This window comes from Miniopterus natalensis, chromosome 19 (genome assembly GCF_054644295.1).
Source record: "Miniopterus natalensis isolate mMinNat1 chromosome 19, mMinNat1.hap1, whole genome shotgun sequence".
Classification (NCBI taxonomy): domain Eukaryota; kingdom Metazoa; phylum Chordata; class Mammalia; order Chiroptera; family Miniopteridae; genus Miniopterus; species Miniopterus natalensis.
In genome coordinates this window covers 827,945-851,854 of record NC_142099.1, presented here as the reverse complement: position 1 = coordinate 851,854, position 23,910 = coordinate 827,945, and the positions used below count along the sequence as shown (strand labels likewise).

General features: G+C 56.1%; 1 protein-coding gene across 1 annotated transcript; it reads right to left on the bottom strand.

Moving 5' to 3' along the window:
• Positions 1 to 1,153: 1,153 nt before the first annotated feature.
• On the bottom strand, positions 1,154 to 23,348 carry GPLD1 (glycosylphosphatidylinositol specific phospholipase D1). The gene is made up of 26 exons (XM_087828123.1): positions 23,323 to 23,348; positions 22,836 to 22,918; positions 20,477 to 20,532; positions 17,728 to 17,806; positions 17,082 to 17,179; positions 16,409 to 16,519; positions 15,437 to 15,485; positions 14,596 to 14,650; positions 12,359 to 12,466; positions 12,155 to 12,182; positions 11,933 to 12,072; positions 10,538 to 10,603; positions 9,801 to 9,924; positions 8,665 to 8,804; positions 8,352 to 8,538; positions 7,213 to 7,323; positions 6,781 to 6,855; positions 6,535 to 6,691; positions 5,840 to 5,981; positions 5,474 to 5,579; positions 5,283 to 5,376; positions 4,998 to 5,174; positions 4,506 to 4,666; positions 3,225 to 3,251; positions 3,060 to 3,110; positions 1,154 to 1,489 (listed from the first exon to the last, which is right to left on the bottom strand). The coding sequence occupies exons 1-26, from the start codon at positions 23,346 to 23,348 to the stop codon at positions 1,403 to 1,405; spliced, it is 2,538 nt and encodes an 845-aa protein (XP_087684249.1). The 3' UTR covers positions 1,154 to 1,402.
• Between the last annotated feature and the right edge of the window lie 562 nt (positions 23,349 to 23,910).

The window sequence follows — 23,910 nt, the reverse complement described above, 5'->3', positions numbered from 1 at the left end:
ATGCGCAGACCGCGACACCACCCCACGGAATCGCTGAGGCTGTTGGGTTTGTGAGTTATTCAGAGTTGTGATAGCTTTGTTCTGGGAGTTACAATATTTAACTCACACTTTAAGATTCACCTGAGGAACACCTGTGGAGTTGGTCTAGTGGATGGAGCCTGGAACAGGGAACTCAGACCCGAGTTCCCCCGAACTCTGTTCACGTCATAGCTGGTCTGTTAGGCACCAAACAATTCCAATTGTTTAGCCTTAAAGAAAGTTGTTACATAGACAAAAATTGCAAATATATGTAAATCAAAAACTGCAAGTATATATAAATGTGTCCTGATATCTTGAAATAAAGGTAATTTTGAGTTAAATTTATAAGTTCAGGTTTGTGTTTATGAGAGACACTTTAGACGATATTTCCATTCAGAACCAGTGATGGGAACTATAGTTAACACTTGGCGGAATGAAACTTTAATCCAGGACATTAGACTGTCGTGTTAGTTTTCTGTGCGCCCAGTGTTTACATATTTGTCATGAGTTAACTTTTAACAGCAGGAGTACAATTTACATCATTTCGAATATGCGGTTAGTGTGGTGAATATAAAATCCTATAAATCCTACATGAATAACTTGCTTCCAGCTTCTTTTTAAAAAAAATCCTCACCCAAGGACATACTATACTGATTTTGGGGGGAGGGGGGAGAGAGGAAGAGACATCCACCGGCTGCCTCCATACACGCCCCAACCGGGCCTTGAACTTGCAACCTAGGTATGTGCTCAGGATCGAACCCACAACCTTTTGGTGTCCAAGTGAGCCACCGGGCCAGGGCCAGCTTACTGAACCTTCCCCACCCGGTGCTGCTACCTGGAATGTTGGGTCACTGAGAAAAATTAACCCCCAAGTAAATGACCACGATCAAACACAGGCCTGTCGTTCAGCTGGGCGTAAGGCACAGTACCTGACACGATCAGGGTGGCGAGTCTCCTGGGAGCAGACCACTGAGTCACCTGCCGCGGGTTTGTTGTGCCTGCACTCGGACCTCGACTGTCAGTGAAGACAGCTAAGTGATTTCCCGCCCCTAGAAGTAAACTTCCTCCACGCAAGGACCCTTCAGACAGGCTGGGCTGTCAGAACTGCTTTCCGCGGGGCCGTGGGGGCAGCCCGCACCCCGCAGAGAGGAGCGCCGGGTGCGTGCTGTTCCCGAGTCACCTGCAGATGCTCGGGGGCAGAGGAAAAGGCATTTGGCGGCAGGGGCGTGAATGACGCCTTCGACGTCCTGTCCCTGTGACACGTGTCATTGGTGAATCAGTTCCAGACAGTCTGGCTGTGAGTCCGTCTCTCCACTCCCAGAGCCTCACCTCCTTCCAGCAATTTCTACCGATGTCCACGGCGGTGAGCCCAGGGGGCGGGGCTTTAGTTGGAGCCAAGGCTGTAGACGTGCAGAGCCCCGGAGAGCCGGGCTCCCAGAGAGCTCCTGCCAGCAGCCACGACCACTTGGTTCTGTGGGGACACAGAGCTCATCAGTCACCAGAGGACGCTGGAGATGCACATAAGTGAGACATTGGCCACTACTAAGCACCTGGGGGCCGGGACCAGAGTTGCCTTGCCCTCCTCTGGGGCCCAGCGTGACCCTGCTCCTCACACACCTCTGTGCCTGCCCTACCCTGCCCCAGCCCCACCAGAGGCTTCCGAACAGCTCAGGAGGGGCCAGGCCTGATTCCAGCTCACTGTCCTCTCAGTCCCCACCACTCACTGCTCACAGGCCACAGAACGGGAAGGAGCTATGGGTCACCTGTACTCAGGGAACAGCTCTGAGCACCCTCAGTGTCCTGGCCTCAGGTCTGCACCAGGAAAGGGAGGTGACTGTGAGATGTTATCAGAAAGGAATCAACTGTCCTGTTAACATACCGCTCTGCACAGCTGGGGGACGTTGTGGATACGCGGGTAATTTTTATAAAATGCATGGGTTCTGGATAATGTCTAATTCTTGAAAAACGAATAAAAATTTAAGTGTAAACCAAGCTTATGGCATAAAGTAGTCCTATGACCAGAGCTTTTGAGAATCCTCCTGTAAACAACCCATCGCTTGCAGTTAACCCTAAATTTTATTACCAGGCGGCAGGCTTGTGAATGGGTTAAAGCCCCAGCCACGTGCACTGTTGGCCACTAGGGGGCGATTTCCGCCCGGTTCTAGGCCGGGGGCAGCGCCCAGCGCGGCTGATGACTCGCGTCTGCACTTCCCACAGGAATCATCTTAACTTTCCTCAAGAGCATGGGCTCTGTCTGCTGGCTTTATGTCCACACCCACACAGCTCTGTGCCATATCCCGTCCTCAAAATAAACGTGCCGCCTGGGGCCTAGCGGGAGGGGTCCCGTCAAACCCTTTGGCCTCTGTAGCCAGCATTCCAAGTGACTTCACCCACAGGGCCACCTGCAGTTACGCAGAAGCAGGAGTGCTCGCTGCAGCACTGCCCGTAACAGCAGAGTCAGCGTGGGTGGGAATGTGGGCGGCGGGAATAGACACGGCATCTGGACAGTCAAACACTCGGCAGCACTAAGAAGGCTCCCGAGCAGAGTGCACCTGTGTGGGAGGAGCAGCGAGGACGGGCCACTGAGACGGTGACAGAAAAGCGTGTTCACCTGCCCCCGCGTCACGCGGGGCCTCACCGTCAGCAGTGGCTCTCGCTGCGAGGGGAGCCGCTTGATGCCCGAGTCCCACTGAGACTCCCGGAGGCAGCACCCCCAACTCACAGAAACTTCATGTGTCACCGAGTCCTCTCCTGTTTGGCCGTTTGGACACGAGATGACCATTATTGGTCCGTGGGCTGCACAGGCCAGGCAGCCCCCTGCAGCCGCCCACAGCCTCGCCCACCAGCCCTGCCACCAAGGGTGGGACAGCTGGGGTCAGAGGGGAGCGTCCCCCAAAAGTGTGTGGTAGGAGTTTGTGTGATTTTGTGGGTTCCTCTCTTTTCCAAGTAAGAAGAAACACAGAAACACGAACAAGATGAGATCATCCCCAAACCCCAGCCCTAGGACAGAGAGATGTCAGGCGCACAGTCCTGGGACCCACCTTGTCCGGGGACCGCACGGTGACCATGGAGCTCCCGAACCGCGAGCTTGCCTGTGGAGCAGAGGCAGGGTCAGAATGCCTCCTGAGGACACCAACACTCATCGGCTACAGGAAGAGGAGAGAGCCTTTTCGGCAGTTTCCTTTATTCCCGCAGGAGCTACTTACTTCGGGAGAGATCAGTACGTGTTGGGCCTGAAAGAAAATGGCGAGAAAGGGAGACTGTTAGTGTTGGTATGTGCACGTGGGGTTTTAGCCAGTTCTACACCCCACGCTCCGTTTCTACGTTGCCACAGAGGCCTTACACGTGGGTGCCCGTGGACACCAGGAATTCCATTTAGACGAATTCAGCTCAGAGAGACAGATGTGCAAAAATGTTTATATGTGAACATTATTTCATAACAGTGATTAAATGAACTACAGATAAAATGCACGGCAGGCCCGGCCAGCACGGCTCCTGCTGAGCATCGGCCCATGAACCAGGAGGTCACGGTTTGGTTCCCGGCCGGGCACATGCCCGGGCTGCGGGCTCGATCCCCAGCAGGGGGCGTGCAGGAGGCAGCCGATCAGTGACTCATCATTGACGTTTCTATCTCCCCCTCTCCCTTCCTCTTCCTGAAATCAATATAAACAGTTTAAAAAAAGAGTTTTATAAAAAAATACATGACAGCCACTACATGTATCGTACATGTACAGGGAGGCACAGAAAAGTGTTCTTGTTACGTTGACAGGTAAAACAAACACGTTGCAAATCATGTGTGGATCTGTGAGCAGTGTGATCAGTTGTTAAAAATGCGCACAGTGTGACCGTTAGGACTGTGTTCACATCAGCTCTGGGTTCGAGTCCTGGCTCTGCTAGTTCCCAGAAGGTGACAGGAACAACTCTCCAGTCTTTCCCACCTGTAAATGGGCCTGACACCAGCCTAGCTTTGATACGGATTCAATAGGTTAAGTTCTGAGAGGTTAACAGGCGTTATCTCTGCAGAGTGGAATTCTAGGTAAATGGTTTTTTAATTTTCTTTGTATTGTTTTGTATTTTGTAAAATTTTTACAGCAAACTTTCATTAATTTTTCAAGTTAAAAAATAAACTTTAAATCTGAAAATAGGAATGGCCACGTGTCATGGGCCCAGGAAATGGCAGTGCAGTGGGACACGCGGGAAGGGAGCTGGAGGAGCTGCTGTGGCCTGTCCCTCGCCGTGGGCAGAGCCAGGCAGTGGCAGGTGTGACCAAGGTCAGCGTGGCACCAGGTCCAGCCGTATTTGAGCTGCAGGGGCAGGTGCTATGGAGCAAGGACGCGGTGGCTGGGCCTACAAATAGCAGCCAAGGGCGCGTGCCCTGACCCAGGACTCGGGTTCTGGTAGAAATGGTGAGTCCTGTGGTGGACGTGACCTAACGGCATCGGCGGCCGTCCCTGGACAGCGAGGTCGAGTTTTGCAGAGAACATTACCTTCTCCTCCGGGCACGGGGACATCCAGGACTTGCATTTGCCTGTCATGTCGCCAAAGATGGTGTGTTTGCCGTTGTAGACGTAGACACGGCCGTCTTCTCCCCCGATCAGCCCCGAGGTCACGTCCGCTATCCTCAGGGGGGCGGCCACGATGACCTCGTCTGTGACAACAGGACCGGCGCAAGGAGGCGTCTCACTCCCGTCACCTTCCCTGTCCTCACCCGCCTCCCACAGATCCTCCCTGTGCCAGCTGCGTCCCGAGAGTCCAGTTCGGTTTCCTGTTTGATCTCATTTGTCAGCAGCTGACCGGGCGGCTCTGGTGTCACCACCTTCAAGAGGTGCAGCTCCTCTCGTACACCTGGCGGGGTCCTGCCTGACAATCTACCTAAAGGCCCGAGGGCCACCGGGCGTCAGGTACGAGGGCAGAGCCTTAGTGACCCGGGTAGGGGACCCGTGATGGGAAAGGGGCCGGGATCCTGGCCAGGCCCCTACCTAGGCCGTCACCGTCCAGGTCGCTCAGGTGCAGGACGCCTCCGAAGCGGGAGAAGCGGCGGTCTCCGCTGAAGGTGCTGAGCAGGGAGGGCCCCGCGCCGGGGCCCAGCGCGTACATCCGCGTGGCGCCGCCCTGGTGCAGGGTCATGGTCAGGAAGGCCACTTTAGACACGTCATCTGGAAGGAGCCGCGCAGCTCAGGACCCTGCTCACGCGCAGGGCGGCAGGATGCGCGGCGTCGGACAGACGCCAGGCCCGCTCGGGCACCTGCCCACGCGCCACCTACCATGCGTCGGGGCTCCAACCAGCAGCACCTGCGTCCGGGCCCCGCTCACCATCACGTGGCCGCTGGACAGGGAGGTGCCGAGCTTCCCCATCGCCTGCGGAACCACCGCAGCACAGCTCAGAGGATGCCCCTGCGCCGCCCCGTCCTGGGGCGAGGGGGCGAGGGCCGGGGCGAGGGCCGGGGCCCCCTACCTTGTCCCCAGAGATGGTGAAGGAGCTCTGGCGGTGGGGTGGGAAGTAGCCGTATACCCGTCCCAGGCCCTGCTTCTCCTTTCGCGGGTGGAACAAGTGGCCCAGGCTGGAAGGAAGCACGCGGGGCGCAGGTGGGGGGCCGGGGGCTGGCAGGGGTTCGGGTCCCAGGGAAGAGAGCCCCTCGCGCCCACCTGTGACCCCAGCCTGCATTCTCGGCCCCTGTGACCGCAGGCGTGGAGTGGGGGTTGGGGGCTTTCAGAGGGAGGCCCAGTGTCAAGACCCTCGGATACAAGGCCCACCATCGGCCCCAACTGACGGCACAGGGGTGCCCACCGTTACGGGCTGACCTGTGCCCCCAACGCTCACCTGCTGGCGTTCTTCCAGGTGGGGCTCCCCGCCAGCAGCAGGGTTCCGTTGTCGGTGCTGACGCCGTGGAGGGAGTACCCGAGCCAGGAGAAGTCCTCCTCGCCGCTCACCTGCCAGTCGGCCGCCTCCACACTCAGTTTGTCTGCACAAGACAAGCAGCCCCTTTACTGGGAGGACAGGAGGGAGGGAGGGCAGGTGGCCTCTGCAGGTAATGACAGGCGGCTCGCCTGCCGAGTTTCCCCGGAATTCTCAGACACCCCCCCCGTTCCCAGGGCCCCAGCATTAGAAATAGGCCTCGAAGGTCCTGTAAGAAACGTGTTTCTAGCGCTCATGTCCGTGGCGTGGCATTGCGTGGCATCGCGTGGCATTGCGTGGCATCGCGTGGCACAGCGGATGCTGCACAGAAGGGCCAGTCTGGGACGCCGAGCGCGTCAAGGCCGCCTGTGGTGTCCCTGCTCTGTCACGGGGAGACTAAGAATAAGCCACTGGCCCCTTTGGACCTGGATCTAGACGTGGGGTATCTCCGTGTGCTCAGTGACTCCAACCGTACCCCTCGCCAGAGCCCCCGTAAGAGCAGGAGACCGCGGGGACTGTGCGCGAGAGGACGTGGACTGAGGAAGGAAGGAAACACCGCGCATGCGGGAGGGGGCCCCGGGGACCAGAGCAGGGACAGCCGCCCCCCCCGCAAGCACTACCTTTGTGACTTCGGCCGGGGCCCGAATAAAACGCGGCCACCATGCCCCTCTGCTTCCCTCCACCCGGGGCAAAGGGGGAGCCCATGACCAGGTCGGGCTCGCCGTCTCCATCCATGTCGGCAGCCAGGAGTGTCCAGCCCAGGTTACAGTAGGTGTCCTTAGGGGAGACCGAGACCACGTTCACTCGCCTGGGCCGTGAGGGTGCCCAGCTCTAGCGCCTGCACATGGCCCAGGTGGTCAACGTACCTGGCAGGAGATGGTGATGTTGGGGGATGGCGACATCTTTCCTGTCCGGGAACCGAAGTAGACGTACACTGCACCCTGGCAGGGACAGACCGGGCACCGTGAGGTCGGGGTGAGAGCAAGAGCACACGTCAGCCCCATCAGTCCCATGGGCAGGGACTGGTGACCGACACCCGGCCTGGGCCTCGCTGCCAGTGGCAACGGCTTGGAAGATGCAATTCCCTGAAATTTCACCTCTATGAGGTTATTCAAGCCCCAGAGCAGAGAGCCAGGTAACCGAGGTCACATCGGGGACCCGAAGGGGGGCCCAAGACCACCCACCCCAGATGCTGTGCCCGGCACACATGACTGCTGTCGGCAGAGGCTCTGCCAGCACCGCCGCCCTCCCTCTGGGCCCTCCCCTCCCCTCCCCACCCCACCCAGGCCCAGCCTTACTTTGTAGGTGAGCTGCTCCGAGCCCACCGAGGGGGCGCCCACGGCCAGGTCGGGCACCCCGTCCTGGTTGAAGTCCAGCACGGCCAAGGCGGAGCCAAAGCGGCCTGAGGGCTGAGAGGCAGGGTGAGTCCCGGGTTCAGCCTCAGCACAGACAGCCCTCCCCTGTCCCAGGGTGGGTAGGACAGGCCCGGGGCCACTGTCACCCAAGGGCTCAGGACAGAACTGCAGGGTCCCACACGTAACACCCGGGACACACAGCTGGGTGGGTCTGGCCCAGTGATACGGGAAAGATGCCGAAATCCAGGATGGTCTCATCTGTTCTAGGTGCCTATGAGAAGGTCCAGGGACCACTAGGCCCCACGTGAAGACCAAACACCAGGAAAGTGCCCGAAATAATCGCAGGACAGCAGCAAACAGGAAGGTGCCCCCCCGCCACTGGCCAGTGTGGTGGCTGCTACGTCTAAACGTAAATTAACACTGTCACGGGTTACAGACGGAAGCTCAGTTCTGACAGGTGGGACCTATTCACGAGACGTGAGAGGGGAAGCTGAGGACAGGGTGTTCTGGAACTCTGAGCCCTTCAACTTTCCTGGGAATCTAAACTCTTATGGAATAAATCATTTACATAGAAGAACCAAAGGGGTTTCACGTTATCAAGAAGCTACACCCTGTGGGCCACCTGAAGCACTGCTGAGGAGTGTGTGTGTCTGTGTGTCTGTGTCTGTGTGTATCTGAAGGTGTCAGGCTGAATGCTCTGAGGTCGAAGGGGAAAGGACATGGACGTTTCTGGCCCAGAGGCTGAGCACTGACCTAGGATCCAGGAGGTCTCAGTTCGATTCCTGGTCAGGGCACAGGCCCGGGTTTCAGGCTCCGTCCCCAGCTGGGGCCGCGCAGGAGGCAGCCGGTCAATGACTCTCATCATTGATGTTTCTCTCTCTCTCCGTCTCCCTTCCTCTCTCTGAAGTCAATAAAAACATAAAATTTTAGAAGCTAAAGGACTTAGATGTGCTTTCTTGGAAAGTGCTACACGATGTCAGCCACTGACTGTCACTCACTATTCCTGTCACTGCCCTTCATCCTGAAACCTGCCCAAGAGGCAGGCAGTGGTCACTGACAGGACACGTGAGCAGGTGCCGCACCTGGAAGCCCTCCAGGACCTCGTGGGCCTCTTCCTCCAGGTCCAGGTCAATGGGTGGCAGGCCCAGGTCATTGCCATAGATGAGGTAGACACAGCCCACGTGGACGTGGCCGGGGCGGCTGTAGCCTGGGGCACCCACCACCAGGTCCCCGTGCCCATCCTGGTTGAGGTCGGCCGAGGTCATGGCCCTGCAGCGACAAAGAGGGAGCCTGTCGCAGTGTCTGCTGAGACCCGGGGAGACTGTCCCCTCCTCCTCTCTGGAGTCAGCACTTAAACTTCCTCTCTGTTTTCAAGCTAGAAAAACTCCCACCTACCAGCCCAGCCTTGCGTAGGGACGCGACAGGAAGTAGGACGCCAGGGGGCTGGACACGTGCTTCTGTGGCCGCTGGGAGCTGCCCGTGAAGATCATCCGCAGGTTCCTCTCCAGGGTCTGGTACATGAAGGACAGGGAGTCCTGGAATACAGGTGACGGACAGGTGAGCCCAGGTACATGGAGGACGGGTGTCCTGGAATACAGGTGACGGACAGGTGAGCCCAGGTACACGGAGGATGGGGGTCCTGGAATACAGGTGACGGACAGGTGAGCCCAGGTACACGGAGGACGGGGGTCCTGGAATACAGGTGACGGACAGGTGAGCCCAGGTACACGGAGGACGGGGGTCCTGGAATACAGGTGACGGACAGGTGAGCCCAGGTACACGGAGGACGGGGGTCCTGGAATACAGGTGACGGACAGGTGAGCCCAAGTACACGGAGGACGGGGGTCCTGGAATACAGGTGACGGACAGGTGAGCCCAGGTACACGGAGGACGGGGGTCCTGGAATACAGGTGACGGACAGGTGAGCCCAGGTACACGGAGGACGGGGGTCCTGGAATACAGCTCCCGAGTCCCGTCAGAGCGGTGGATGTGCGCTCTTCAGCGTTTTAGGATTTCCATAAGTGCTAAAAATAAGACATTAGCTCCTGTCCCCCAGTGAGATCACTGAGGCATTAGGAGGGTGACAGTGTACGCCTGACATGCGCTGAGTGATGGTGGTCACAGCCCTGGAGTCGGGTCAGCTGGGAAGAGTTGGCCAGGACTTAACCATGACCAACCAAGTCAGGGTGGGCTGCACCAATTTGCAGTAAGTAACTCTGCAAAATCATTTTTATAAACAGTTTTTAAAAGACCAGTTCATTCGATCTACAACTATAATTATATTCGTATGCATCTCCTTTTATGAGAGAGAATTTGGGGGACAAGCAACCCCCAGTGTGGGGTGATGAACTGTCCTTCACATGGTCACTGCAGAGACACAGGCACAGACTGGAGCGGCCTGGAGTGGCTGGTCCCTCTGGCGGGCCAAGGACCCAGGTGACTTTCACTGAATGTCACACAGCCAGGGACCCCACAGAACAGGGACCACAGGACACAACAGGGTCCTTTCCCACGAGAGGCGGAAAACTTACCGAGGTCCAGGAGTCCACACTGAAGACCACCCCTCGCTCGGTATATTTTATGTTTTTCCCAGAGTCTTTGGTGAGGGATGTGGTAAGATTTCTATGGAAACCAATTTTCTGCACCTTTGAGCTGCTGAAAAGAGAGAACGGACTGGCTAAGACTCAGAAAACAAACAACGGAGCTGAAGAATAGTGTCGAGTTCATCCCAGGTTAAAACCCCCCGGAGTTTAACTTCTGAGAGTTGAAGGAACAAAACTTTAGAAAAACCCTCATAGGAGGTTGCAGAGGACCTTAGTCAACACATCTCCACGGCTTAAAAGCCCGTCCTCCGAAAAATGCCTCCCACAGCCTCCAAGTTCTGGAGCGTAAAGGGCCCCAATTCCTTCCAGAAACTGAGAGCAAAGGCGTCTGAGCTTCCCGCACGCGGCCCAGAGCAGTCAGGCCGCGCCACGTCCTCGGCTCTGCCTCGCTGTCACCGCTCCTCAGGGTGGCGTCTGGGTCGCGTTCGTGAGTGGTGACAACAGTAACAATATTTCTAAACCACTGGCTACCGCGTGACGTTCGCCGAGCGGCCCGCTCTCGGGCCCGGCCCAGCCCACGCTTCTGCTTGAAAACCACGCAGCCGTGAGCGCAGACCCGGCACCTGAACCGTCGTCTGCGCGTCCACAGTTCACACCTTCCCGGTCCGCCCAGCGCCCTGCCCTCGGAGGAGCTCCTGCCGCGGTGAGCAGGTCGGGGCACTTACCCCTGGAAGCTGGTGTGCTGGCCGCCGCAGGCGATGAACAGGGGGTTCTCGGGCAGGCTGCAGTCACTGGGGGACAGGCAGGCAGAGGAGCTGACGGGGGTCCCCATGGTCGCCCAGGCTCAGAGCCGCCCTGTCCCTCCCCCTGCACTGCTGAGCTGTCCCCGCTCAGACTCAGGCGAAGGGCTGAGGGCTGTTTCTAAGCAAAGAGGATTTGCGTGGAGCTCACGCAGGTGCCCGGGACGGGGCAGGTCGTGTGGGGCCGGCCGAGCAGTAATAGGTGCGGAAAGGAACTCAGGACGGGACGTGGGAAGAACCTGAACACAGATTCTTCCGGTACGGACCTCCCCGGGGCCAGCCTCACGCCGAGGAGGGCCTGTCCCCGAGTCCCCGTTTCCCCACCCAGGAGGGACAGTCCTCACAGCAAGCGCTACAGTGACGAGTGCCCCTGGCAAGCTGAGTTCTGGCGGAAACTGTAACTACCATCATTTCACTGTTTCTTTAGGAAAATACACTGTAACTTTCAAGTAACATGAGTTTCGTTTGGAGAGAGTCTGTTCTCAGTGCCTGTCATGTGAAAACATGTACATTTTTCCTTTGTTCATAGAGTGTGTGTCTTTCTCTGGAGCCTTCTCCAAATTTCCCGTAAAGTTCCATAGATTCTAATGAATAGTTCTCTGTGTGTGTGACATGCAAGCAATTTAAGAAATTTCTGCTTTGATGAGTCAGGACAGGGATGGAGAGGCGAGAAGCCTCCTCCTGCCGGGCGGCTCAGGGTGGAGCCTCGACCTGACCTATGGTCCCCAAGGTCGCAGTTCCGCCCGTCAGGGCTCAGGCCCGGGTTGCGGGCTCCTCGGCCCCAGCAGGGGGCGTGCGAGAGGCAGCCGGTCAGTGGCTCATCACTGACCTTTCTCTCTCCCTGCCCCTTCCTCTCTCTGAAAGCAATAAAGACATATATATATATATATTTTTAAAACTCTCTCCCTTCTCCATTATTTTCTCCTGAACAATAAGGTCCAGTCGCGTGTTTCCTTAGCATCTGGACAATCTAACCAAAAGCTAACACCAGAAATGTCCCAGTCTGGGGATCATTACACTGGACTTTGTAAGACAGACACACGCGGGCCATTCCTGCTCACACGGCCACGTGTTATGAACCCTCCGGAGTAAACTGAACCCCTTCTAACAGCACCAGAGCCACAGGGACGAAGCGCTCACCGCACGCTGACCACTCTCGGGGGACCTCCGGCCTCCTCACGGCAGCCCTGACGGGGGCGAACTCCTGCTGTCCCACCCGCAGAGGGGAAGGCAGAGCTGGGGGGCTCAGGGACCCCTGCTTCTCTGCTCCGCGGAAAACCCGAGCGGTCGGCTGGGGACGGGGGGCGAGGCCGAGCTCACCTGGTCCCGTTCTCAAGCATGTAGCTGGTGAGACGGTAAATGTTGGTGGACCAGAAGGCCATGTCGTCCAGCCCCCCGAGGAAATATTCCTGGAACTGCTCCACCAGGAACGGGGACTTCCTGGAGTAGGTGGGGTACAGCTGTGCAGAGAGAGGCACGTGAGCAACCAGGCGCCCCGGGCCGCAGCCTTCACGGGACGGGCTCGAGGGACGGGGCCTTTACCTTGGAAACCGCCAGCACCTCGCCATACCTGCAACACAAGGGTTTCACCGTGAGCCGCGGCTTCCGCAGGAACGACGCAGACGGGGAGAAGCTGCCGCGACGGGAGCCGACGCTCAGGAGACCGCCCCGAATCAGCTAAACCCAAAGCCCAGAGCCCAGAGCCCACGCCGGGCTCAGAAGCCACGCCACGCGGGCCGCGCTCACATTTCCAGGAACTGCAGGTACGAACACTCCACAATCGTCTTCTTGGTGACGGCCGCGTGGCCATAGAGCTTCTCGTAAATCCCCAGCAGGTCTGCGACGGGCACGTACCTGGGGAGCATTAGCGTCAAGCCCGAGCTGTGCGGCTCTGCAGCGGAAGGTGCCGGTAACGAGGCGACGCTGGCTGCCCCGTCCCGGGAGCCCTGTCCCCGGCCCGCGGAGGGTGCGCCTGCCCCCCCCCCCCCCCCCAGCGCCGCGTGGCCGCTCTCAGGCCCCCGGGGCCCAGGCAGGAAGCCGCCAGGACAGGGCGAGCGCCCGCGCGGAGCGGACCCTGGGGCCCTCGCCACACACTTGTCAACCGACAAAGACAGGGGGCTACGGGGAGTAACCGGGATCTCAGTTTTGTGAATTCAGAGTCCAAGGAGCAACAGGCAGCGTTTTTATTCTTTTCAGTTTAATTGTTCTGAAGAATCATTACTGTAAAAACACTAGCAACGTTTTCCCGGCCGACGCCCTGCTTTCCCAGCCAACAGCTCCGCTGGGCGGCCGGCTCAGGCCACTGCGGTTTCAGTGGGCAGGTGCCTCACTGTCCCCTCAGGCGGCTTAGACCACACGAGACAAGTCGCAGCCAGTAAAACCCGATCTCAGTGTATCTATCAGCAAGAATCTACTGATGTCAGCTTTTATTTTTACAAGAGCACAGGATGGTCCTTCCAATAAAAATAGCTCAAAAGGCCAGACAAAACAAAAATATTTTTTTACGTGACTCACCAAGCTAGCAAGAAGGTGAAAACTTTCCAAAGGCCCAAAGCAAATGGAAACTGGAAACTCTGAGAGGTAAGCGAGGGAAGCCAGCCTTTGCCCTGAGGTTCTGCCACTGGGAGAGCCTGGTGGTGTTTCGGTGGCCACGTGGGATGCGGGACACAGGAGGTGACACGTGGGGACCCCCACATGGGCCACTCCGAGGAGACTGCCTCAGAGCCTGCACCTCCTGCGTGAGTGTCAGCTGAATAAACTGAGCATAGGAACAGAAAGCCGCCCATCCTCACCTGGGCGATGGGCAGAGGGGGGAATCTCCCCCTGGAACAGGGAACAATGACTCTGCCCCACGGACTCTGTCTGTCCTACGCAGGAGCTCTCTGTGGATTCAGAGAAGCCTCAAGGATTGACTGTCACTTAATGCGGCCCCAGGTAAGAAGTGGCGCCAGCAGCCTGCAGCATTTACCGATTAAATGGCATTTACCATTTGCCAAGGTAATTAAAATTAAAATTTCCTCTCTGTGGAAATGTGGCTCTGCTCCAGCCTCCAGGGACTCAGGACCACGGGGCACGCCCACAACAGGACCAGACCCCACGCAGAGCCGATCAGTGCAGATGCCCCCGGTGTGCCGTTAGGGACCCTCAGCGGCTGCTCTCACTGCCCCTCCGTGGGGTACCCAAGGCCGGCTGGTGACCCGTCCCCTCGGGTAACCTGTGAGTGCCTCGTTTCCGGGCCTCCCTTAGCTCTGAGGCAACTGGAGCAGGGCCAGGTGAGGGCACCTGCCACGTCCCTGAGCTCTCCTTTCTGGTCTGTAGGCATCCCTCCCAACCCAGCCCTCCACCCTCCAGGCTGGGGCTCAGGGATGGACCATGTCACCTCTGACTGCTTAATAACCATTCAAAGAAACAACCACCCCCCGTGGGCACAGCCTGGCGGCAGTAACATCGGGTCAGGCGGGTGTGGGGCCGGCAAGCTCCTGGGGCGAAGGTGCTGCAAAGACAACGGGCTCAGCTTGCCAGGAAGGCGCAAGAGTTTGCAACCGAGATGTTCCTAACAACGCACGTTCAAGCACGTGCAGCAAGATGACAGGATCGCGACGAAAAACTGGAAAAATCCGTATCGTGCGGAGATTTTAAACTTCTCTCAGTAATTGTTAGGCTGACTCGATTAAAAATGAATAGTAAGACTCCTGCATTTATAGCTCCTGAGACACAGGATGCCGTTGCTCAAACCGGGGGGCAGCCACACAGGGCACGTCCTCTTATTGTTTATCTATAAATGTGCACTCTTTTCTACGTTTAATATAATTCACAAATGTTTTAAAGAATCTACTTATACTAGTCTAACCTGCAGTTTTATTTTTCAAAATCTGCAAAGCAGAGGACTCCTAAGTACAATGAAAGTCATATTTTCTAGGAGAAACAGGGTCGAGTCCTACATGCCGTTTAGGTACCACAAGTTCAACGTACGCCGCTCTTACCAGTGCCGTGAGAGGTAATTAAAATTAAACTCGAACTGGCTCAGCACGTCTCCACCTGTGGTGAGAAAAATGCGACATGGAGGATTAGTGACCACAGGGAGCAGGACTCTTTCCACACAAGTTTGTGCGACTAAACTGTTAGCGCTGGACACTGTTACACATCCTGTTCAATTGTTACAGGTTTCTATTCAATTGTTACAAGTTCCTGCTCAATTGTTACAAGTTTCTGTTCGATAATTACATGTTCCATTCAATTGTTACAAGTTTCTGTTCGATAATTACATGTTCCATTCAACTGTTACAAGTTTCTGTTCATAGTTTTAGGTACAGGGGTGGGTTTAAGAAAATTAATCTTTCAAAATCTTAGCTAGTGAAACACGCATTGAGGGGGGGGAAAGTCACCCATATAAACAAAGTGTTTTTTACTTTAAAAAGATGGGCCACCGCACTCCTAGATGACCACCACTCACCATCCCATTTGGATATTTAAAGGTAACTGATTTAAAGCTGATGTGCTAGCAGACACCAGGCCATGAGTGCTCACCTGAAGTAAAGTGTTTCTAAAATTACAAAACAAGTCAATAAAGTGTGTTTGTTTGTTTGTTTGTTTGTTTGTTTACAAAAAACAAAACCAAACCACATACACAACTTTTCAGAAGCACCTCTCGGTTCACTGAGCTCTGCCTGTGCCCCAGGGGAACCACAACATTAAAACAGGAAGCAGTCAGCATATGCTCCCGGCAATACAGGATTTAAAAAATACATATGTAAGCAGTGGCTTCATTACACGTGAAATCTAACTACCGAAAAACAAAATCTGGCAAATGGAAATAAACATTACCAAAGTCTCCCGCGGAATGTGCCTCGGAATAGGAGCTGTGGAAATCCATCTGAGAGAGGAGAGGAGAGAACCGTCTGCATGGGACCCAGGGTAGCCGACGCCGTCCCCACGGCAGGACTGCTGAGGGCGCTCAGAGGGCGGGCTCAGCGTTCAAAGAAACGTTTAGTTTTATCATTTTATCTGTTAGGAGAAGTTATGTGGGCGGCCGAGCGCCTGGTAACGGATAAAGCCACCGCGGACACCTGCGCCCGGTAAGACCCCCACGCGCTCTCTGCGTCCTGGTTCCCGCTTCCCGCGGACCAGTGTCCAACCTCGATGAACGGCCACGGGCACTTCTGGAAGCTAAGTCACCAGGTCAGGTCACAAAGCCACCTTGGGGATATGGCATTTTCACAGAAAAATTGAAAAGGAAAACAAAAAGCCCGGATGCGTGGAACTATTCCAGTTAAACAGAACCAAGCAGCAGGTATTCGTATCCTTACGAAGATGCTCAGCTTGAGTAAAACAAAGTTTCTCGCCCGGCCAGCATGGCTCAGCGGTTGAGCAGCCTCAGGGCACAGGCCCGGGTTGCGGGTTCGACCCCCAGCAGGGGGCGAGCAGGAGGCAGCCGATCCATGACTCTCATCAATGATGTTTCCATCTCCCTCCCTCTCCCTTCCTCTCTCTGAAATCAATAAAGACATATTTAAATAAATATAAATTTTAAAAAATGTTTCTCATCCATTGTTTGTGACTGAACATGACGCTGCACCCCCACAGTTGTTGGTGCCCATCGGCCACGCCGCCCACACGGGCGAGGCCCCCGGGAGCGAGCGCAGGAAGACAGCTGCCAGGGCACTTTGGGCAAGAGCCTTATTTCCACACGACGTGGGAACGGCCTAGTTTTCCATTCCTTTGGGAGGGTCCCTTTGTGATCCCGGCGGGGGGGGGGTCACTCCCTCAAAGCCATTAACCCCAAGGGACAGTACTCACGGCCGCCATTGTCCTCAGGAAGCCCTGCTCGATGCCCAGGCTGTGCCAGCTGACGTCTGCCACCATGTGGGACGTGATTCCAAACAGGAAGGCGACCAGCTTCTCTGTGTCCTGCCCCATAAACAAGCCGGAGCCGTGAGTCTGGGTTGTTTATTCTACAACAATCCTACAGGACATTTATTTTTTAAAATGTTTTTTTAAAAATCGATTTCAGAGAGAGGAGGGGAGAGAGAGAAACATCAGTGATGAGCGTCATCGATGAGAGGCATCGGCTGCCCCCTGCGCGCCCTGCTGGGGTCGAGCCCACAGCCCGGCATCCGCCCTGACCGGCATTTGAACCCTGACCTCCTGGGTCATGGTCGACGCTCAACCACTGAGCCGCACCTGTCGGGCCAGGACGTTTTAATATGAATTCGTTTCTGTTATTGGCACTTAATGAAAAATTGGTGTCTAGTTCCAAAACCCACAGAGGACTCTGACAGGTTTGCCTGAAGTGCTTTCAGTGATTAGCATTGGAGGGAAACCACTCAGTGACATTCCCCAAACTCTTAAAATAATTTCTTCAAGTCCTGACCAGCCACCTCCTGGCCACGTGCCGTGTCTGACATCCCGGGGGGGGGGGGGGTGCAAACCAGGCCGTGCAGGGGCAGAAACGGGCGAGGGGCCTGCCCACCTTCTCCCAGGGCTGCGGGTAGTTCTCCCGGATGTAATGGACGCTCGCGTTGAGGAAGGGCGTCCAGTGGGTGCGCTCGGACACGTCGTGGAACCGCCCTGAGGGAACAAGCAGCGCTCAGGTCCTTCCCCAGGAGGCGGAGGCTCCCCGTCGAACCCTCTGGAGCCCCGCGCGGCGTCCCTCCCTCCACCGTCCTCCCAGCCTCGCGGTTCCCTCTGGGGATCCACAGGAAGCCTCTAGAAGGAAGAGCCGGGAAAGACAAGGGACCCCAAGCTCGCGGAAAACGCAACTCTGTGAACGAAGTCGGGGACCAACGAGAGTGGGAAACGCAAGGCCCTGTGTGCTTTTCGTTCTCAATCCTTACGGAAGGATATTTCCTCCACTGACCTTTAGAGAGAGTGGGAGGGAGGTCGGGGGAGAGAGAAACATCACCGGGTTGCCTCCAGCACACACCCCGCCCGGAGGCTGGGCATCAAACCTGCAACCTGGGTACGTGCCCCTGACCACAGTCGAACCCGAGACCTCACGGTGCTCGGGCCGCGCTCTAACCCTGAGCCACGCAGGCCAGGGCCGCTGGACGCCCTTCAAGCAGAGCGGGCCTCCTGACCAGGTGGACGGGCCGCCGGGTCTGCGGCGGGCGCCTCACCTCTTTCGCAGATGCTGGGGTAGAAGGCGTCGGGAAACACGGCTCCCGCCTGGTACGCGTCCCGGTGCTCCAGCAGCAGCTGCGGGCGGGAGACACGGGTCAGGGCCAGCCGGCGAGTGGCCGGCACGCAGGACGCAGTGCAAACAGCACGGACACGCACACGCGTGTCGCTCGGCCACAGAGACCCGTTTACAGCTGCTCCCTGCGCTTCAGAGGAAGGCCGTCCTTTGTGCTTTGAGGGGGTTAAGGAAACGTGCTTCCCTCTTACGAAGGGATTACGCAAAAAAATAGTAATTATATATATGTGTGTGTGTGTGTGTCTCACAGACACAGGCAAGTGTGGTGATGGCAGGGGGGGGACAAAGGGGTGGCAGGGGTGAAAGGACACTTGCCTCGGACGGCGGGTGCACCGTGCAGGGTGCAGACGGCGCTTTACTGAGCTGCACGCTTGAAACCCGTGTGATCTTCACCAGCGCCACCCCGATAAAATCAATTAATAAAATAAAAAGGAAACCCGCCTCAACAAGCATGCAACAAGCGTGACATCACTGACGTTCTACCATATTTCTGCCAAAAAAAAAAATACCTGCAGCAGAATCTAATCATGAGAAACCAGCCGAAAAAATCAAAATTAAGTGTTAGAGTCAGGGGCTGTCCTCCAAAGTGTCAGGTCACTAAGGACGAGGGAGGCCCGAGGTCTGCCCGGGTTGGAGGAGCTCGGAGGGAGCCGACAGCCGAGCAGGGCCCGAGCCAGGTCCTGGCGCCCCGGGCGGCTGGATCGAGGCTGGACCGAGGCCCGAGGCGGGGCGGCCACGTTGGTTCGGCCTTGGTTTCCTGAATGGGATGATTCCGCTGCGGTGAGGTCGCAGTGCCCTCGTTTTCGGGAATTACACAACCGTGTGTTAAACAATAATCGGGACCACGTCAGGGAAAACCGACGTGTAGAGCGGGGTCGAGAGGCAGCGAGGCGCTGTCAGCAACTGGGGGACAGGGCAAAGGGCACAGGGATTATCTGTCTAGTTCAGCTATCGGTTTTAAATGATTTAAAAATAAAAACTATAAAATAAGGAATTGGCTGAATAAATTACGGTGCCTTTCAGGTAACAAGAAAATATGCAATTGTTAAAAATTATTCTGAAGATCCCTAGTGACATGGAAAGGTATCTGATGTATTAAATGCAAAAAGCCAGTCACAGAATAGTGTGTAGAATGTAACCATTTTTGGGGGAAAAGAAACAACAAATAAAAAAACATGCTAATAAATGCAGAAAATGCCTGGAAATATAAAAAGCAAAATTCTAACATTGGTTATCCCTGAATTTTTTTCTTACACTGAGTTATCATTTCATAATCAGGGAGCATGAAACCTGCTCCCTGGGCGGGGCGGGCGGGGCGGGGCAAGGGCCACACTGGCCAGGCGACCACACTGCGCGGGACGCGGAGAACACGGCACCTTCCACTGATCCTCTAGAAAGAGTGACTCTCGGGCAGCGATGACCAGGAATGGGGGTCGCGGGGTCCTCACAGTTCTCGTTAATCGATACACTGGTTTCTCAGCTTGCTAATTCGATTGGCGTAACCGAAGGCCTTTATAGAGCAGGCACCTCTGGACGTTTTAACAAAAGAAAACCCAGAGCCAACCAAGCTCAGACCTCGCGTGTGCAGGCTGGTCGAGATGTTGCCGGCCTGTGGGGACCGTCTCTGCGGCCAGCGGCCCCCCAGGCCCCTCCCTCTGCAACATCTCGCCAAACCGTCCCATGCGCTCAGAGGTCACCGGAGCGCCGGCTGCGGGTGGGAGAAGGAATCTGCGAAGACTCCCTTATACGAAGACAAGAACTCAGTCGCCCATCTTTGAAAAGAGACTGGATGATAACATTATAAAAGGTCTTTGTGAATGGAAAGGGAAGGGTGATTTCCAGGGGTGACACCAGCGTGCGCTCAGGACCCGTGCTGGGCGGAGGTCTGTGTACGTGTCACGGGGTTTAAGTCAGAGACAAGCTTGAATCCTTCAGGCCATCGCTCGCGTGGCCGGGACTGAGCGACTGTGTCGCAAACGACACGAGTCAGGCGGATCCTTGCGTCCCCTCTCTCCTGCCTCCTCTCCATCAGCGTCGGCGACCATGACAATAAAAACCAAATGCTGCCTTTTCCTGGGGGGCCGGTGGCACCGCTGAGGGAGGAAGTGAAAGCCGGCCAGAAGCGGTTGGGCGACTTCACGCCCTGCTTTCCATACTGGAGCGCCCAGACTCGCGGGACCGGGCCCCGTGCAGCCCGTGGGACGCTCACCACCCTCGTCAAACATGGCGATTTGACAATCGCCCTTGTCGCCAACTACCACTTAGATAGAATTACGAGGCACAGTGGGTCGGGCCGGGCGGGGGAGGAGGGAGGCGCAGCTCGCGGGCACCTGGAGAAACACCTGGGCTCAGCACGCAACACGCAGGCGAGGGGTGGAAAGCGGGTGACTGGTCTCAGGTGTGACCTCTCTTTATAAAAACAGAGAGGAGCCGTTCTTAAAAATTCTCTCCCACATATTTTTCCAAACTATGATCCACATCGTTGAAATATTTCAGTGATGTTATTTAAATCGTCTCTATAAAAAGCTCACGTAGCACTGGAGGGGACATAAGCCTTTCAGCCCCCAAACAGTAGTGGTTTATAAAGATATAAAGTGGCTCTGAAATTACTGTTTAAATATCTGTCCCGAGCTTTGCTTGGCACCTGGAGTGAGAGAGAAACGAAACGGTACCTGTCTGTAGTTGACGCTCCCGTTGGGAAGGCTGAGGAACTCGAGAGCTCTGTGTCCTAAGGGAGGAAACACACCAATCGATCGGGGGCAACTACAAGCCGAAAACAGAACCCCCAACGTCACCTTGAAAGGAAAGCGCAGTTTTATGGTTGCAGCCGAAGGAAGCGGGAAGTGAAAGAAATTAAGTTTGTGCTCGCTCGGCGTTTTCAGGAGCCATAATTAGATCAATACGAGGTTCATATCACACACGTTAATACAAACATAACAACACCGCAGACGAAATCTGCAGGATGGTTCAAAGTCCCTGCCCCACCAGCCCCGTGACCTCGGGGGAGTGAACCGCCTTAGGCCTCAGTTCCCTCCTATGTGAAATTAAATAAACAGCACCCACCTCACAAGTTTGTGAGAGAATCACAGGAAATAAATGCTGGGACGAGCACGTGGTAGGAGCTCAGCAGGCAGGTCACCACCACCGCCCCCTCGCCCCGCCCGAGGCAGAGGATCCCCAGCAGGAAACGCCAGCAGGGCCTACACCGTGGCCGAGCCAACGAGCCTCAGGTGGACGCGGCCAATGAGCCTCAGGTGTGTCGTCATTGCCGGGCTACTAGAAGGACAGGGAGAGTCCCAGGGCCACCTGCTGCACCCCCACCAGACACCCACACCCGGAGCCTTCTTACAATCCACAGGAGAAGGAACATCCTTGCGAGGAGGCGCTCGAGGGCGAGACACCTTATTTCTACTGTGAATCACATGCAGTTTTTAATTCATACAGGAGAACAGCCGCTGCTGTGAGCGCCGAGGCCATGAGAGAGACAGTAGCAGCCCACGGGGGTCACCTGGACTAGGGCTCCCGGATTTACGGACCCAACCCCCGGATGAGGCCGATTCTAACTCACATCAACCTTCCACACAGACCCGGTGCAAGGGGTGAAACCGGGAGCCAAGACCTTCATAAAACCGTCCAGCTTGGCAAATAAGGGAATTTTAGTTTCCTTTCACACAAAACCCTTCAAAATGCAGATTAGGAGTTGCCTTCAGTTAAGTTCCCACGAACGTGTTTACAGGTGTTGAATCTGTGAACCTGTTTATGTTTTTAATGTGCATCCATCTGTTACGACCTTTGTCTGGCCCCTGCTGCAGGAAGGCAACAACTATCTGATTTTGTTGAAATTTTGGATTTCATCCATCCCGTTAATCTTTAAACTAAGGATTAGACACTTGAAAACTCCCATTTATATTGGTTCCTCTGTGGCGCACTTCTGCGGTTTTAGCAAGTTCGCTTCATAGAGCTGTAGAGCCCATTAGGGAGCCCAGCTCCCTCGTTTCACAGGGAGGGGCTGAAAAACCGAGTCCCCCGCAGCCGACCGCAGGGCTGGGCCACAGGTCTCGTTCCCTCTTCCACCGTCTCCCGACTCCCTTGTAGCCATAGCCGTTTAACGGAAAGAAAACAGGCCCAGCTGTCAGGACGTGTAATTTCAGGATCAGTCTCCTCACCTGTAACATAAAGGCGCTGGGCGCAGCGACCTCGAGGGTTCCTGCGAATCATAACATTCGGTGCCTGCACAGTTCCTGCCGGCCAGGGCTCTGCCAGGCCTCTCCTAAAATTCCTATTTTAACTGCATGCTTGTTATGCTTTGTACCTTCTGGGGGCGGCATAACCATAAAATGTTACTGTTTTTTATCTAAAGAAGACCCAGGCATTGGGTCCACCTGAAACTAGCGTGAAGACTGCTGTGAACGAAACCATATCTAACTTATTACGAAGCGGCTCGCGTTTCCCACGAGTGAAAACACTGCTAATGGACGTCAGTCGAGAACCACACCCTGGTGCTCCCCTGCCACCGACGCACAGATAACTCTGCCTTCGCCCCTGAGCTCGTGGGCACAGGCTAAGTGCACCCAGTCCTCCAACTCCGGTCGTCATTCTGGGCACCTCCAAATCCGAGGACCATGCAACCTCCCTTGTTTCCTTGCCCTCCCTGAAGCGACCCCCTTTAAAGCCACCTGACCCAGGGGACCCACTCCCGTGGCCACACGTGGCCCTTTACATGTATTTGGAAAGCATTCAATTACTCACACCCCAGTATTCCGCCCTTCACGCCTATCTCCCAGAGCCTCTGTCTCCCCAGCTCCTCAATCTCCCCCCCCAGAAGCTCTGGGACCCCCTACCTTCCTGCTTCCACGGAGCCCACCCGACAGTCCCCAGGCCTGGGCCACTCCGGGCTGGCCCCCTCCTCTCTGCTTCCGGTTGCGAGCACAGCCAGAAACTAGTTACCAAGACAAGGGGCGGACTTCCAGCCTCCTAACCTTTCTGATAGATTTGGCGTCCTTACCACCATGACCGGTCACAGGCACTTACCTATTTCTATGTGGGTTGAAATGCCACATGGTGAGCCTCCAGGGCACAGGGCGCCCAGCGCCAGGAGCAGGCCAGACCAGAACCTGCAGACAGACAGGCCGTGGTCGCTCAGTCTCCCTGGTGCTGGAACTGGCCTGCCCAGCTGGGCCCAGACCCTCCGCTTTCCCTGTGAGCACATCACTGACACAGAAATTAAGTCTCATTTCTAAATAATATCGTAGGCCAGTCAGTACAGTTTGCTGTTTACTGTTTAACTTAATAAAACAGCAAACAAACTGCACCTAGGGGACAAGAAGGGCGAACCTGAGCTCCACGTGCCTCCAGGTGGGAGCACAGCCGTCTTGGGACCCAGGCTCCCTCCGCGTTGCTCTCTAACGTGACGTTTGTATGGAGACCCAAGCAAAGCTGCCTCCAAGTATTCTTTGCTTTCTTTAAAAAAAACAGCCTCACCTGTCCGCACTGAGAGTCCCTAGACTGGCCGCCTCACCTGAGGAGGGCCACGGGCCCCTGCATCCTTCCCGCGCCTGTGGCAGCTGCCCTGTTCCTCGGGCGAGCGTCTCCCGTGCTGGGACAGCCCTTAATGATCAGCTGGAACTGGCTTCTGCTCAGTGTTTGGCAACAGATACTGACACTTGTGTGGGTTACACAAGAGCGGCTAGTCCTGCTCTCTCCCCTGCCGGTTCCCACAGCTCTCCCTCCGCGGCCTGCTGCACGGCCGGATTCCTGCAGCCGGGCCAGGTGCCCGTCCCACTTGGGGTGGGGGCAGGGGACAGATGCAGGACCAAGAAACGAGGGTTCCGGAAACCCTGGGCTCAGACTGTCCCTGTTGTGCACTATCCGGTCTACAGCACTTGGTCTGTGGGGAAAGCCAGGGGAAACTCTTCATGGAAATGGTGACCTTAAAGCAGGTTACACACTAAAAGCAAGAACTGAGATCCTCACAGGGGGAGGGAAGGATGCTGGGCCTCAGGTTAGCCTGATGGGAGAGGAGACTGGGAGACCGGATGATCTGAGACCCTCAGGCATCTGCCAAGTTTCCTCTGTAACCTTAACTCAGCCACCGGCAGAGCCCAGG

What these genes read in the sequence shown, in the direction of transcription:
- GPLD1 (XM_087828123.1), bottom strand. Translation starts at nt 23,348, where the DNA reads ATGCAGGGGCCCGTGGCCCTCCTCAG. An exon ending in TACCTGCAGTTCCTGGAAAT is followed by an intron (nt 12,183 to 12,358) that starts GTGAGCGCGGCC and finishes CTTGTGTTGCAG; the next exon opens with GTATGGCGAGGTGCTGGCGG. An exon ending in CGGAGCAGCTCACCTACAAA is followed by an intron (nt 6,856 to 7,212) that starts GTAAGGCTGGGC and finishes TGTCCCTGCCAG; the next exon opens with GGTGCAGTGTACGTCTACTT.